The sequence below is a fragment of the Crocodylus porosus genome, unplaced genomic scaffold, assembly GCF_001723895.1.
Source record: "Crocodylus porosus isolate Cpor-Errol unplaced genomic scaffold, CroPor_comp1, whole genome shotgun sequence".
Classification (NCBI taxonomy): domain Eukaryota; kingdom Metazoa; phylum Chordata; order Crocodylia; family Crocodylidae; genus Crocodylus; species Crocodylus porosus.
In genome coordinates, this window is record NW_017728947.1 from 105,033,192 (window position 1) to 105,050,501 (window position 17,310).

General features: G+C 41.8%; 1 protein-coding gene across 1 annotated transcript in view; it reads left to right on the forward strand.

Moving 5' to 3' along the window:
* Nucleotides 1–17,310, forward strand: part of ESR2 (estrogen receptor 2) — a 65,606-nt gene that overhangs the window by 20,478 nt on the left and 27,818 nt on the right. The window contains exons 3-5 of the mRNA XM_019550840.1: nt 3,674–4,166; nt 10,278–10,453; nt 15,122–15,238. Coding sequence (XP_019406385.1) covers nt 3,733–4,166; nt 10,278–10,453; nt 15,122–15,238 — 727 coding nt within the window. The 5' untranslated portion in view covers nt 3,674–3,732. The remainder of the gene's footprint in view (nt 1–3,673; nt 4,167–10,277; nt 10,454–15,121; nt 15,239–17,310) is intronic.

The window sequence follows — 17,310 nt, forward strand, 5'->3', positions numbered from 1 at the left end:
CCCTGGGACTCACCACTCCTGCAGGAGCCTTGGGGCTTCGGGGGAGCTGGGGTGGGCGGGGCAGCCATTGCCGGGCTGGGAGAGTGGGTGGGGGATGGGCATGGATGATTCAGAGATTTGGCCAAATCGATTCGGGACGGTGATTCGAATCACTGTCCCCCAAATCAGCCAAAACCGAAGCAAATACTATCCACTTTGCACAGGCCTAATGACAAGGTCTTCCTGCTCATTGGGCTGATAAAAAAAAAAAAATTGGTATTTCATGGAAGGTGTAATACAATGAGATTTAGAGCATTTTACTTCAACAATAGCATGGCTTCCTGGCTAGTGCCTGGTTTATTTCCTTTTCTCCCTCTCCCGGCTAGATTTTTTTCCCTGACATTTTCATTGTTCTCACTCTTGGTATTAGTAGAATAATTTGCCAGCTAACCTGCTCTGAGCTTGAAGATATTTATGTGATTTGTAAAGTCTGATGGGGATCATTTCCCGTGGCTCTGAAGTTGACTGAAATGTGTCTCTTAACCCTTGGAGATATCTGATTAGCATCTTGAATTTGATCTTGATGGGAATTGTTTTGACAAACGTAATTGTCCAGCACAATATTTTCCCTATCCAAACATAGTTGATGAGGCAAAAGAACTTTTTGAAAGATACTTAACTTGTTTCATGGTGTGGATCCTTGGTGAATAAACTGATGTAATCCACAGTTGGAAGTATCTGAGCTTCAGCCTGGTGAAGGTCCCTGTGTCTGGAGCTCATTAGTCTAAGGCACGCTTTCAATGTCTATTGGTGGGTTTGCAGAAGAGTGGAGGAGGCTGACTTGTTTAGCTTGGCAAAATGAAGGCTGAGGGGAGGTCTGATTGCTCTCTAAAATTATACTGGGGAGGTAGGCACAAAGGTGGTAAAAGATAAACAAGTTAAAGGACAAAGTTGGCACACAAAACCTCAAACCCTAAACGTGTATAAACTAGTTGTGAGAGAGTGTAGGTTGGAAATGAGAAGAAAGTTCCTAACAATTAGAACGGTGAGGTTTTCCATTAACTTTCCAATAAGAATAGTGAAAATGAAAAACCTAACTACTTTTTAAGAAGGAACTGGATAAATGTGCTTAAAAGCAGGGGTAGATCCAGTGGGGGCTGCAGTGGTGCAGTTGCACCCCGCTTTGACTTTTGCTTAACCGAACTTTAAAACCAATGGCTCAGGCAGGGAAGTGCAGATGGAGTCAATTGACTTCATGGCTCATTATTATAGGCATGAACCTGCTAATCTCTCTCCACTCCACAGGTGTTAACGGACTTCTCTGCTTTTTAATGGGCTTGATGTTCCACTGTCCTTTTTTCTGCAAACTCGGGTGTAGAAATACTAAGGGGTAGAAATGGCTGACAATGAAGTATTGAAGGCACTGTCAAGAGGCTCAAGAAGACTAGATTTTTGTTTCATAAACGTGAATGAGATGTACATTTAACTGCAGTGACTGCAGGACTAATGACAGAATATCACTTGACTATTTTGACTACATTTTGCCTAGTTTGTTGTTGTTTTATTTTAACTTAATATATTATCTAGCAAATGAGTGCACTTTCCAATAGTTATAACTCAGATCTTAAACTGACCAATGTTGCGATAGGCCCCTATGGTATTAGAAAAGTTTCCAGTTTCTTTTTAACTGGAGAAAAACTGTGTCATGTTTATATCCTACATTTGCCCATGCTCCCTCCAGTTCTATGTTCCTATGACTGCAGGAAGATATCAAAAAGCTAATATATTTTCTTTGGTATCAGTTGTAGAGAAATATCTAGTCCTTCAGCCAATCTTTTCCCACCTTTTGCAAAGCTTTAAAACTGTGCATGGTAGATTTATTGATCAGGAAAAGCTGAGAAATGCACTGAAGGACGATGCTTCTGCCCGATTCTCTTTGTTGTCTTGACTTAGAAGCAGTGCCGTAGCAAGTGGGGAGGGGGATGAGTGGCTCATTTTGGGGAGGGTGCAGGGATGTGGGAAGGACAGCTCCCAGCACTGCATACACTTCCAGGCAAGTATGGGGGGGGGGGGGTGTGCCCCCTGGATCTGTGTGCTGGGTGAGGGCGGGCTGCCACTGCAGGCATCAAACTTAGCTGCTATGGCACTGTTTAGAAGTTGCTGTTCTTTTGAGATGCCAAGATAACGTGGTAAAGAAAGCCCTTGATGAGTTGTACTGGTGATTTTACTGGTGACCTTGAAGAAGTTGAATGGTAGCTTGAATCTTTGCATTTCAGGAACAATGCGGCCACATCTGGAATCTGTAAGGATGTGGCATACTGGGCTAAAGAGATGGCACTAGGAAGCGAAAGGAGTCCTCTAAAGAGCTGATGGGAAGGTGCAACTTTTCTTCAGTTATAACTTTTCTTCACTACCCTTTGAATGGTCCAGTAAAAAAGTAAATGGACTCTGAAAATGGATTTCTGCTGAAGGATGGAGTTGAGGATGAAGATTAAGAAATGCCTGTTAAAAGAGGAGCAGTTCTAAAATGTGTCTGGACCTCTGAAATGCAAAAATGTAGAACTCTTGGTTCCAAAATTATACCTTTTATTAGACCAACTGAGAAATTGCAAAAAAACCGCTTTTTTCTGCAAGCTTTTGGGCTCATGTGCCCTTCATCAGGCTCAGGGAAAGTGCAAGATGATAAAAAGTCCCCATATGTAGGAAATAAACTTAATTTTTGCACAGTGGGAGCAGACACTGGAAAGCTATCCCTCTGGGTCCATGAGAGTCTCATGAACTCAATTTTCCTTTGGACCTTTGATGCATAAAAGAGGTACCTCTACTACTCTGAATTAAATTCTCAGGTCTAGAATTCTAGATTTCCTCACTAGAGATTATTTTGACATTTGGATGTAGAAGTTATGCTCAGTAATGAATAACCTGGTTCTAGGAGTTTCTCCTAGGTGCAGCAATTTAGTTAAGGCAATTTATATGGTCACTGACAATATAGGGTATTAGGATTTGACTATTCTACCTCCTACTTCATATGGGCAGTTAGGCTGCACTCATTGTTGTAGTATCTGAGCACCTTACAGCTGTACAGTAAATATCAAGACTAGCATCTGTCACATGCATAATCTCTTGTCCCTTCCTATGGGAGAAATTCCTGTTGTGGAGTGTCTTGTTTAGGTAGGAGGTCTTTGGTTGTATATGTGTTTGGTTATAGATGTACATGTTGCTATGTGTTGGAGATTACATGGTGAAGAGGGAATCTACCTTGAGTTTGGAGTGGGCGGTGGTGAGATCTAGTTCTTGAGAGAATGTAGTCAACCGTTTCAGGCCAGACTCCAAGATACTCCTGCCTTTATGCTAGGGGATACAAGTTGTTGGCCTTGATCTCCATCCCAGAGCTCTGAGTGGTTTGATAACTATTCTGGTCCCAGACCAGGAAGGATAAGACTAAGGAGGGAAATTTACATAATTTCTTACATAAGTAAGATACATTTTAGAGTGGATTTAGAAAGCAAACTGGAGAATAAATAATGGTTTAACTATAATTATTTCGCACTATTAGGGTTGCTATCGTTTTTAATATTTTAATGCATTTTTATTCCAGTGCAGAAAAATGTCAGGCGACATGAATTTGTACACACACATTTTCTTTGGTTTAAAAACCAAATTAAACATAACTTTATTATTTTTATTTTTATAGCTTAAGATCCTAAGATGAATATTTGAACAACACATATTCTGCTTCTGTCTTGCATCAAAATGTCCCTGTGTGCACCTTCTCACAAGGAATTTTCTCAATTACTGCCAATCCAGGACATCGGATGTAGTAAAACAGAAATTAAGAGCTCACCATCTGGCATCAGCTCTCCAGTCCCTTATAGCTGCAGTCAGTCTGCTTTGACAGTTGAACACAGTCCAGTTTACATTCCTTCATCTTATATGGAAAACAGACACGAATATTCTGCAATGGCCTTCTATAGTCCTACTGTGATGAATTACAATATTCCTAGCAATTTCAGTGATTCAGAAAGTGCACCTGTAAGGCAAACAACGAGTCCAAGTATGCTGTGGTCTGCTTCTGGCCATATCTCGCCTTTGACATTACATTGCCAGTCATCACTTCTATATGCAGAGCAACCCAAGAGCCCGTGGTGTGAAGCAAGGCCAGTGGAACATATGCTGCCTACGAGCAGGTAAATGTTTTTATCTTTGTTAAATCTTTATTGTAAACTATTCTCTAGGCTATTTTTCTTTGCTGTTCATATATTTGATCTATGAGAAAATAAACCTGAAACCAGTATTGCTTTCTACACATACTTTCCAAAGTTTCTTACTTTTTTCGGATGGATTGGCTTAGAAATAACATCCAAAGCTGCTGGTGTGTAGAATTCTTTACTTGATGAATGCCTTAAATTCAAGAATTAAATCATTCAAAAAGCCAGGCTGTGTAGTCACGCTTTGTGTATTAAAGGAAGATTTTCAGGGTGTGAGAAACCTTAAGAAAATTGCAACAAAGTTTCTGAAGGACAGGTAGAAGCACCTTTCTGGTGGTGGTTTTAATTCCACTTTATGGGCAGTATTTCTCCTGCTGAATTCTAAGCATGAAGAAAGTATTCCACAAATCCTAACCATGGTGCAACTACTTGACCAATGTCCAAAGCAACCAGGTTTTTGAAATAGCTTGTTGACTCTCTCTCTATTATTATTCAGGACTGGGTATTAGGTAACAGGACTGACTAAGACTTCACAAAGTCAGATGAAAGTCTTTTGGAGACAGTATCCAGCCTCAATTAATGTTGTGATTGAGATTTCTGTAATAGATTAGGAAACATTTTCAGCTATGAGAACATTAGTATAACTGTAAAAATATCTATGATCTGCACAAACTCTTTCATCACATGTGTAAATGAGTGTCTACACAAATGTCAGTTCATGCAGTTACAAACCAGGGGGGTGTGAATCCTGTTCAATTAGGATTCAGATTTGGCCTGAATCAGGAACAGTGATTCGATTTATTGATTCAGCTCACTGTCCCCGATTCAGTTCAGCTAAATCTGAAGAGTCGATGCTGATTCAGAGAATGAGTGACTCAGACATAGACACAGCCTTAAATGTTTTTTTTCTGCATACCTTGAGGTACCAGCATGGCTTGTGAATGCTGTGATGCTGGGGTGCATGGAGTGTTCCACAGGAGTGTGGGGGGACCCTCCATGTGCTCGGCAGCGAACCCAGAAGTGGACAGGAAGTACTTCTGGTCCATGTCTGGTCCGCCGGGGAGCACGCAGGCCCCCCGCACCCCCGTGCCATGGAGGGACCCTGGGTGCTCCCCTCAGACCCAGGAGGCATCAGTTGCCAAGCTGGGGGTGCATGGGGGGGGCCTCCCAGCACACTGCCTGGCAAACCCAGAAGTGGATTGGAAGTACATCTGTTCTACTTCCAGCTCTACTGCCGAGTGTGCTGGGGAGCCCTCTGCACTCTTGTGGGATGCTCCATGCCCCCCAGCATCACAGCATTCACGAGCTACCTGCTACCTAGAGGTATGTAGAAATAACATGTAAAGCTGTGCCTATGTCTGAATCAGCGAATCTTTCCCAATCTCTCCGAATCAATTCAGAGGGTTCCGATTCGATTTGGAGAGATTCAAGGGTCCTCTGATTCGATTCTGATTAAGAGATTTGGCCACCAAATTGGACCGACTCTCCACCGAATCGAATCGGGGGCCGAAGCTTCGCACAGCCCTATTACATGCACTGTGTGCACCAAAGCTATTTGACACATACAAATGTGATGCCCCAGAAAAAGGTGTCCGAACAATTGTGTTTGGTTGCAGGTCTTTGCGTCCTGTTTACAAGTATCATTCCTTGTAGCCACAGTATCACGTCATGGATTAAAATTGAGTGTTGGTGTTTTAATTTCAGGAGCATAAGACCAGTTCTACTATTAGCTACATTCTTTCTTCAACCTCTGGTTTTGCGTGTGAGCGCCATGAACAGCCTGCAAGGGGCCAAGAGTAGATTTGCTAGGACCTGATGTTCTATGGGGAAAGCATGTTAATATAGGTCAACACTAAGTTTAAGGTGGATGCTGCAGCCTTTTGGTTTGTAAATAACCCATCAGCAGCATACTAAGCTAAGAAAGGAGGCTAGTCTGGTCTTCAAGTTGGTCCAGAATGAAGACATCCTTGTTTTCCATGGACGGTGGCTTCTGTGCTCCCAGGAGGTACTTGACAGAATCTCTGTGCATCTTTTTATTCATTGCTGTGTGACTGGTGGTATAGTCTTATGCCCTAAAAGTAATAGTTTCAGGAAATTCCATGTATACTATTTTCTAATATCTCATTATTTTCCACACTACTGCATCATAAAGGGACAGAAATCAGAAGATGTGGATAATGTTGTTGGGGTTTGGTTTTTTTTGGTAGGTGACCACCATAATATTTAAGAGTGAGACAGTTGAATAGTTTGAAAATCTTATGCTATAGCCCACTTCCGTCCTATCCACATATGACAGCACAGCTGTAAGAATGGGAATTGATTATAACTTCAGACCACAGGGATGTGAGAAGAATAATTTCTCTTACTGTAGTTATTTAGATTTCAGTCAAAACACTTTCTTTCACAGCCATGCCTCTCCTTCTGCTTCATCCTGTGGTGAAGCCTTAATACAGTGTTCATGACATTAATTTATTTCCATGGAAACAAAGATTATGATATTGAAAATTCATTAGTTTTCTAAATTGAATGGCAGATGAAGCAGAGGGACAGTTCCTTGGGCAGAGATTCCGAGGAATATTTTAAAAATAAATGAAAATACTTGTGTTGAAAATGTGTCTTAGATAAGAAAACAAAATGATCACCCTATGGGTAATATGTTCTGTTAACTTTCTCAAGCCTTGAAGGGAAAGAAATAATCTGAATTAAATAGTTCATTTTTCCAGGTGGTGATATCTCTTAACATTAGCCAAATTAGTGCATTTTAGTTTGTAGCTTAAATGCAGAGACCTACAAGTCCTTGTGTTTGGTAAGTAGGCTCCTCACATAACAGAAGGCATTTTTGTAAAGCTTTAGTAACAAGTTATTATAGTATTCTACTATCTTGCAGTAGTCTTTAGCAAACATAACATGTGTAGCACATAAATATAAAGCTAAACTTGACTATTCTTACCACCTTTTTGTACAAAATAATACAGGTGCAGTGAAGACAAAGGTTCCTTATAGTTCTTGGTCCTACTCAAGTCATGGCTACACATCCATTGTCTTCACAGGGCAGGACCAGGTTCTGAATTCTTTTTCAATAAGATTTTAAAACGCAGGCCAAGTTATGCAAAAGGAATCTAAAGTTTATGTCTCCCCCTTCCTCCTAATTCAAGTCTTGGTTAAAATATAGGGTTACAATGCTCTGAACAGAAAATTTGTGGTACAAGGTGAGGAGTAGCATAAGAAGTGGTGGGCAACTGGGGCACCAGGTACCAATTTAAAGGAGAGGTAAGAACAGCAATGGCTACTAGGGCTGTGCAAAGCGTTGGTCCCTGATTCGATCTGAAGGAGATTCAGCCCAATTCGGTGGCTGAATCACCGATCTGAATCGAATCAAGAGACCCTTTAATTTTTCTAAATTGAATTGGAGCCCTCCGAATTGATTTAGAAAGTTTTGAATATAGACACAACTTCAAATGTTTTTTCTACATACCCCTAGGTACCAGGCAGGTTGTGAACACTATGATGCTGGGGTGGATGGAGCGTCCCACAGGAGTGTGGGGAGGCCCTCCGCGTACTGGGCAGGGAACCCAGAAGTGGACCGGAAATAATTCGGGTCCACTTTGGGGTCCGCCAGGGAGTGTGCTGGGGGGCCTCCCCGCACCCCCCCCACCGCCCCTTTGCTCAGCGATAGACCCAGGAGGCACCTGTTGCTGATCTCATGTAAAAGCTGGAACAGAATTGTCTCTTCTGAAGTCAACAAGCCCATCCGGGGGTTTAGCTGTTGAGTGCTAACAAGTCTCTTCTGAGCCTGTATGAACTCTGATTTTTTTTTCCCCTCCCCAAGGCCATGTTTGTCAAATCTGCTTAGGTTTTCCTGGGAAAAAGTTAAACCACTCACTGACACAATGGCTAGCTCCTGCCCAATGTCAAGCCCTTCCTCCAAAAATGGGGGTACTGGATCATCAAAGGAAATTTGTCAAAAATGTTTTGACATGGGCTAAATTTGCATATGTTTCCATAGCCGTGTTCTCAGCAACGGGTAAATGGTTTTGTTTGAAATTTCCACCAAAAAGTCACCTGCTGAGGCGGACCCCCAGCATATAATATTTCAGCCCATGCAGCTAATGTGTCAAAGTCTTATAAACAACTTAAACAGGATCTTATTAAGGGAAATGTCACAGCAGTGGGAAATACGGCACCGCCTATTAAGCCAGTAAGTCCCTGCTCTAATGTGAGGTGCCACATACATTGCGCAGTTTCTCCTGCCTGGAATAAGCAAAGGATAGGAATTAACCATTTTTCTTTTTCTCCTTGTGAAACTTTAATGTTTCTTGTATAAAAATGGTTGAAATAAATGTGATAGTATAGGGATCTTTAGTCTCATTGGGCTATTAGTGTCTAGAGAGCTCTGACCCTTTCCTTACTTTTGATGACCGATCTAAAAAACAGAAATCAGGCAATCAGCTTCATACATGGTTCTGTGGCATTACAGCTCTTAGAGAGAAACCTACTTGGTTCCTGTTCTGTCTCCAGGAGGAGGACATGTTCCTGACTTTTTTACACTGTGTAAGTTTGTCACCAAACACACCAAAAGGTCTGCAGTTTTCACACACATTATATGTCTGTGAGGGTGTCTATGAATAAAACTTTTTAAAAGGAAGAAAAAAGCATTCAAATTAAAATTGTGACCACTTGCTGTCACAAGCAGTTGTTAGAAGATAACATCAGGGTTTGCATTTCTCCTTCATTTCTGGTTCTGACTCTTTTAAAGTGTGACACTATTGGGAACAGTAGCCTTATACAAGTCTACAGAACAACAGAGTGAGATTAAAGGGGCTGTCCAGTTCATCTCGATCTTTATGAAGTTCTGCTTTCTGAATGTCATGATTAGGCCAGCGCGCATGGATTCTCATTCACCACATAAGGATATAGTGTGGGTCCCAGGCAGCTGGGGCCGTGCTGTGCGGGGAGGGGTGTCAGGAAGGCCCCAAGTGTCCCGATGGCGGCTGCTGCTGCAGGGGAGAGGGCTGCGGGCCATGCAGGGGGAAGATGGGGGACCCCCACTTCCCAAGCAGGCCCTCCCCCACAGTCCTCCCCCCCAGTCCTTTGCACCCACACAGCCCCAACTCCAGTCTCCCCCACCCCCAGTCCATACTTACCTGGGGATGGAGCCCAGGTCTAGGTCACCGCAGCCTGCAGTGCCCCTTGCCCTGCACGTGCTGCAGTGTGCTGCAGCACTAGAGCAAGGGGCAGCCATAGAGACCCTCCGTCTGGCTACTGGTTGCCTGCCCCACTTTTTTTCTTCAGGGTTTTTTTTTTTTTGATACCTGGATATCCAGGTATCAAATTTTGAGTCTGCGCTGCAAATATGTAGTATGGGGAATGTTCCTGGAGCCTCTTACTGCACCTCAAACTGCTTTGAGATGCAGCAAGAGGCACATGCATGCTTGTGTTGATGTGCCCATACAGGTTTTTCTAGTTAGCCTCAAAATGCCACTTCCACTTCTTATGAAAGACCTGCTTGGGTAAACCAACAAAAAAAGCTGTGTGAACACAGAATGGATTCAAAATGTATTTAATTTATCCAGAGACTATTCCAGTTAGAATTGCCCCTTCGCAGTAGTCAGCAATAGCAGACTAAAGCAGAGTGCTGAAGATACTTAGAGGATCTAGTCAAAGACCAGACTCCTCTATTTTCTATTCTAGTTAGTGTTTATACTATGTGAGTCATAGTGGTACCGGAGATGTCAGCATTTCCCTAGACAAAAAATTCCTAAACACAAAGTTCAAACTTTGCAGCTCAGTTTCTATTCTCTAGCTCATAAGAATTTCGGTTTCCCAGAGTTCACATGACTCACCTCAGCAATACGATTCTAGTCACACACACAAGTACACACAGTCCAAAATTTGCCAGGCAACTTGTGTTGATGATACTAGAGTGACAATATGTATTTTAACTAGATTCTGGCAAACTCTTAGCGTACTCTCTCAGATTGAAACATGCTCAGTAATAATGAGAAGAAGATGAAGTGAGTATAAAGAGAGACTATAATATGTTCTGAGTTATTTTTGCTCCTTTTCATAACTGTTTCTCTCTTCCTTCAGAGAGGCGTTAAAGAGAAAAGCAAGTGGCAATGATTGCACAAGTCCCGTTGCAAATGGTTCTGGCTCAAAAAGAGATGCACACTTCTGTGCAGTCTGCAGTGATTATGCTTCAGGATATCACTATGGGGTTTGGTCATGTGAAGGATGTAAAGCATTCTTTAAAAGAAGTATCCAAGGTAGGAAAAACTGTTTTTGAAGACTTTACTTAGTTGTTTTTTTTTTTCCATAGGACTATTTACATAAGTAGTATTGAAAATGGCCACTTGAGTTGTTCTGTTGACTTTGCGTACAGCAATGCATTTATGTATAATAGAATAACAAGACTTGAGTACCCTGCCCTTGGTCCTTTATGTTGCTGTCAGAGTGTGGAAGGGCTGGCAGTGTCCTTTAGGGGACGGTGCCAAATGTATAGAATCTAGGAGTAGATGCAATAAAGGAATGGCAATGACAGGTTCCTTGGATTTTATGCAGTTGGACTGAAAAGTAGGTGCATTAGTTGAGCATAATTCAGGAAAGAGAGAGGTTTGGGGGAGGATATGAAATAAAATTTAAAGCATAATCAGGATTTCAGCCATATTTAGGTAAAATCCTGAAGTTTTTTCTGTGGAGTCACATTGCAGCTGTTTCTCACCAGAATAAAGATATACCTTCTAACCCAGTATTAGAGAGGTCACTGCAGAAATGGGACTAATTTTCAAATATTGACATTCACTGGGTGAATCTAATACAGTATTTCCATGGCTTCTGACTTAGCCTCTTGACTGGAATGGTTAGTGTTGCCTATGCTCTTTGGAGGCCTTGGGCCCTGAATCCCTTAATCTCAACTTCAGTAATGTCTCCCTTAGTGGAGCCAGGCCGTATCTTCACTGCAAATGGGTGAAGTATGTAGAGGTCTCAAACAATGTCTAAGTATCTCTGTTTTTCTTATTTGCTGATGGGATTTAGTGATACAAATCTACTTGCACATACCTTATGCAACAGGTTAAACATTGCCATTTGAGTAAACCTTTGTAGAAAAGTGGTTGCCAAATTAGTCCAGAGAGGGAAATAGCTAACATTAAAGTAACAGTAATTAATATGAGACCCTTATGTGCCCACAGAATAAATTTTGGTTTTGATGTGTTTTGTGCAGACTTATTTATCTGATACTCGTTTTGCTTGCCTGTGCTTTATATATTTGAACAAAATACCTGTTTTAGTCCATTGTACCCTTTGATACACCTAATTGACTTACTTGGGGGTCCTATAAATACAAGTAAATGATTTTCTCTGCACAAAACATATTCTACACTCTTGCATCCAGGCATGTTCAAGGTGTTGATGTTGGTGTTGATGTTAAAACATCAGAAATTATTTACTAAAACCAGTTATGCTTAACCAGTTTTAAAGAGAGAACTTGTTTTTTATTTATACTACGGTTGTATGTTTGTCATGTTGTTTTCAGGAGCAAGGCTTTTAGCTAGAATCCTTAATAATAAATTGAATTGAAATAATAAATTAAATTAATACTTGAAAACTGCCATAACTTTGCAAAAGCCAATACAAATTAACTCCATCAGTGGTTATTCTTCTTGGTGTACTTAAATGCCTGTAGCTGCTGCAAAAAGTACTTGGGGATTACGGTTATTTTCTGTATCTGAGATACAGTTGCAGATTGATTATTGTAATTTAAATTTAAGGGAGAAGCAATTTACTTTAAATTTAAATGGAAGGTTATGAAAAAATAAGTAGTCAAAGTACTGGCCATGAGTAAGATAACCATTATTTTAATAGACACAAATTAAAAAAGAATATGCCTTTCTTTAACTTGGATCAGTGCTGCTTCCTCACAGGAAAGATCATACTGGAGTTCAAGAGATCTGAGCATAGTTAAGTTCTCTGTGAATGAAAATTTCCTCCATATCCCAAAGGCAAGAATTTTGTAGGGTGATATCTTTTATTGGACCAACGGTATAGCTGGCATATGGTTAGACAAGCTCTCAAATGCAAGGCGTTCTTCGTCAGAAATCCTTACATCTCACGTAATTTCTGGACTGTAATGGCTACAACATCACTCTTACACTCCGTATCCAGAATGGTGGTGCTATAGAGATGGCCAATCCTAACTATTCTCAAGGCTTAGGGAGAGGCATTGGTAATGGCAAAGTACCTGTGTGTAGAAAAGAGGAGGGCTAATATTGTGGATGCGCTCAATTCAACATTGCAATCTCTGCCAAGAAGTCTCTCAAAAAGTTCACTCAGTCTGAAGCTGCCTTCGCTTCTCTTAAAGGGGATGCTAGGGAAGGCATTGAATGCTCAGTTCCTGACGACATGGCTCAGTTGAAACCAAAGTTGGCAGATGGAGGACCCTGAGTAGTATGAAAGCCTATGACCTCCAGCACTTAGAAGTTTTGAAGGCAGAACTTCTACTTTGAACCATGCTGGCTGGAAGGAAATATACCCCACTTGTCTGTGACTGCTGGGTCTCATAGAAAATTCTCCAACTCAGTCCTCCTTTTCTCTGATTCCTCAGCGAAGACTCATTTGGCCCTAAACATGTGTCAAAACTTAGGGTGCTTATACATGTGCTTTGTGAGTGTGTGTGGGGGTAATCAGAGCAGCTCTGAGAGCTACTCTAACTAAAACGCCTGGAGTTTCATGTGTATCAGCATGCTTGTGCTAAGAATGGCAGCGGGGGTTCTTTAACTAAAGCTCATCAAATGAACTTTAGTTAAAGCACCCCGCTGCCATTTTTCAGCAAGGGGCTTTGATACATGTGACACTGGAGCGTCGTAATTGCCAGGCTCCAGCAGACTCGATTAATTGAGTCTGCTTCGATGCACTGTAATTACCGGGCTTCGGAGCAGGCTCACTGCACATGTATATCTCGTTACACTGTACTGTTCAGAAAGGAACTTTAATGCATCTTCTCTGAGCAGAAATGTTACAAGCCCAGAAATGCCAACAACATCCTACAACGTGGTAAAGGTGGTGGAGATCAGGCACGTACCCTATGCAACATGTTAAACATCGCTTTTTAAGTAAACCTTTGTAGAAAAGTAGTTGTCAAATCAGTCCAGAGAGGGAAATAGCTAAAATTAAAGTTACAACAATTAATGTGAGAACTTTATGTGCCTACGGAGTAAATTTGGTCTTGCTGTTTTCTGTGCAGAATTGTTTTTCTGATACTCGCAGTGCTCACTTATGCTTTACATTTGAACAAGATACCTGTTTTATCCTTTGCACCCTTTGATGCACCTACTGCAGTGACAAGGAAGCAGGTGTTGAATATGTTGGGAGATGGACCTGTAGCTAATAGCACTGGAGTGCTTCTGCGCACTTGGTGCCCTTGTATAGAGGAGCATGGGCTGCTGTAACTTGAATGGTTCCTCAGGGTTAACTGAATTATCCCAAGGCTTCTGAGTAGCTTAAAACCAGGGGGCTTAAAATCCTTTTCTGCATGACAGAAAAGTTCTGCATCACTCCTTGGTCTTGGGGGAAGTGATAAGGCAGTAACTTGTTTGTCAGTCCCATCTGCCAGCAGGAAATGGGACAAACTGTAATCATATCTTTTTCTGAGCACTGTAGGTTCAAAACTTCAAGGTTGAAAAATATTTTAATTTTACAAGGAAAAGGTCACAATGGCTCTGGGAAAAGAACCCCTGAAATACTTGCTCACAAACCCAGAAAACACAAATTCTCTTGTTACAGCTATAAATAAAATAGATATTGTGGAGGAATAATGTGTAGAAAAACAAAATGAACAACAACAGTCCCCTCCAAACAAACAAAAATAACCTTTTGCAAAATGCCCTGAGAGGAAATAGAGAGAGAGCTGCAAATGAATATGACTGTTTTGTACTTCAGCTAATTTCTGAGATGGAGACTTAACAGCAGCTATCTTGATTTGCATTTAAACAATATAGGGTGCTTGCAAATGTAAAAAAAAAAAAGGGGGGGGGGAACATCCCCCCTCACAAATGGTGCTTTACTTTAAACTCAGCATGTTCCTGTGCTGAGCCCCACGCATGCCCAGAAGAGGCAGCGTGTTACATCAACCTGGCTCACCCAATGTCTGTAAAGATCAGGCGCTTTTGTGGGGCTTTTTTGGGTGCTTTTATCTAATAGCTGGCTGAATCAGCTATTAGCTGAAAGTGCCAAAAGACCCTGCTGAAGTGTTTATTCTTTACAGACGCTGCAGAGCCAGGTTGAAATAATGTGCTGCTTCTGGTAAAGCACGATTTGGTTTGGTTTGGTTTTTTTAACATCTGCAAGCAGCCACAGTGACTTACTTAAATAAAACCTCTTGGAGCAGATTCTTTGCTAGTGAGGCTCTCCTGCCTTCATTGGTGATGTGCCAGCAAAAGAGCGGGTCTATTGACTTCAGTGGTGTTAGGCTCAAGTGGGAGGAGACTTTTGGTCAAATGTACTTTTTGGAACGCACTGATATTGAAAATCTGCCTTATTTCTTGAATCAAAATCTTGATTACATGCACATGTTTGTAACTCGGGCATAACTTAAATGAGTACATTTTTCAGAAGCCAGTCGGGAACTTCAGGGCTTCCACCCTTCGGAAAGCGTTTCCATCTAGAGCTGTGTTTATACATGGTAGATGCTTATATGAAAGGCACTTGATGGAAGGCACTTTTCCAAAGCATGGACCTTCTTGATTTAAATTACTATATATTCGGGGTTTTTTGAAGATTAAAAAAAAATGTGACATACTGGTATCTCTTTTTGGTACATCTTAGTGATACATGGACATTTTTAAAACACCAATCTCTGAAACAAGTGTTTGTCCAACTCATATAACAAGAGATTGTTGTTAGAGCTTTAAGCCTTTCTTCTTTATACCTTGTTGCAGGACACAATGATTATATCTGTCCAGCTACCAATCAATGCACAATAGATAAGAACAGGCGCAAAAGCTGTCAGGCGTGTCGCCTGAGGAAATGCTATGAAGTGGGAATGATGAAATGTGGTAAGTTTTGTTTTTTATTTGTTTTGAATCCCCTTGCCTTTTTTTTGTTCACCTTCTAAGGTACATTTAAGTCCTGACCAGGCATGAGAGGTAATTAAAGTAAGCTGTCGTTGCTTATCACTTTGAGAAGGAAACATACTCAGGAAGGCCCAACCCTGCAATAGGTAGCATGCAGCAAGGCTGCTGCCCCTGTAGAGCCCTGCTGAAGGTAGTCCTACCTGCACATTACCGACTGCAGGACTGAGATGCACGTGTTCCTGCTGTCCTTAGGATCTGACTCTGCAGGCACTCGAGTGGCACCTGAGCTAACTTTAGACTAGTTTGCTTCAGTATTGGTAGCTGTGGCAACCCAGAGCTCTATCAGGGCTAATTTACTCTGCTTCTTAACAGAACGCCTCGTGACTGTAGACATACCCTAAGACATGGTATTTAAAAGGTAAAAAATCAAACTGAATGGTAAAAGTTGAATTTAATGGTGTTAGGCTTAAGTGAAACAAGCCTTTTCGTCAAATGTGATGTGATACTTTTGGAACAGCAGCAATATGCTGATCTTGAAAATCTGCCTTATTTCTTTTTATGGTGCTGATTACTCACTATTTACATTTTCTCTATTCAGGCAACAAAAATAGCATAGGAGAGCACATGTAGTCCCACAGAACTAAAAGGCATCTCCTGGGTCACTGAATCCAGGGCTTTGCTAGAGTAGGAAGCCATGCCATATTAATTAATGAACTTCTCAAGGTTGATTTCAAAACTAGCCAGTTTTTTTTTCTGGTCAGCCCTTCTCTTGCTGGAACACTGATTTAGAGCCTCTCTACCCTGTTTAGAAACCTTCATCTTATTTTCAACCTAAATTTATTCATGGCCAATTTGAATCTATTTGTTCTTGTGCCAGCACTGTCCTTTAGCTGAAATTGTTCTTTTCCCTCCCCGCTGTATTTATAGGCAACAATCAGATCCCCTCTCAGCCTTTGTGTTGCTAAGCTGAATAAGCCAAGGTTTCTCAGTTTTCTCTCTCCCCCGATCATCCTAGTAGCCTTTTCCCAGACCTGTTCTGGTTTCACATCTTTCATGTTTACAGGTGACCAGAATTGCATAACTCCCAGATGAGGTGCCTTGTACAATGTCATTAATACCACCTTATCTGTGCTGGAAATATTGCACTCGATGTATCCTAGGGTCACATTCACCCTTTCTGTGTAGCCAGTTCATGTTGGTCGTCCTGTGATTAGCTAATACACCCAGGCCTTACTCCTCCTGAGTCATTTCCAGGAGATGCTCCCTCAACTTCTAGCAGAAATTCACATTACCCCTTGTGCTTTTTGCTATTAAATTTCCTCCTGTTTTCTTACTCCAGCCCCTTCCTGTATGATGAGCTGATCCTTCTCTCTATTGACAATGCATTCCAGCTCATTACCAGGACACTTCCCATAGCACACTTCCACTTTACTTCCCTCTTGCTCTCATGAAGTCAGGGCCAAAACCTGTAAATGGAAATATAGCTACTTCTGAAAATTGCTATAGCCTGTCCATAAAGCCAAGCGCGACTGAGTTCTAACTGGGTTGTAAAGTCACAAATTCACAGAAGTGTAGGGGTTGTGAGGGACCTCATGAGACCATTGGGTCCCCCTGCTTTGGGCAGGAAAGACTGCTAGGGTCAAATAACCCCTGCAAGGTGTGCGTCCAGTCTCCTTTTGAAGATCTCCAGGGTAGGTGCCTGCAGCACCCCCGCTGGGAGTCTATGCCAGAGTCTGGTGACATGAACCACAAAGAAATTTTTCCATATATCCAGCCTGAGACCTTCTTCTAGGAATTTATGACCGTTGCTCCTGGTTTTCCCTGGGGTGCTTTGGTGAATAGTTGTTCACCCTGGTGATCTCCCCTGATATATTTCATAGAATCACAGCAGTCGGGTTGGAAGGGACCTTGTAGATCTTCAAGTCCGACCCCCCGCCTGGGCCAGAGAAAAAACTGGGCTCAAATGACTCCAGCCAGGTAGGCATCGAGCCTCCTCTTAAAGACCCCCAGGGTAGGAGCCAGCACCACTTCCCTTGGAAGTTGGTTCCAGATCC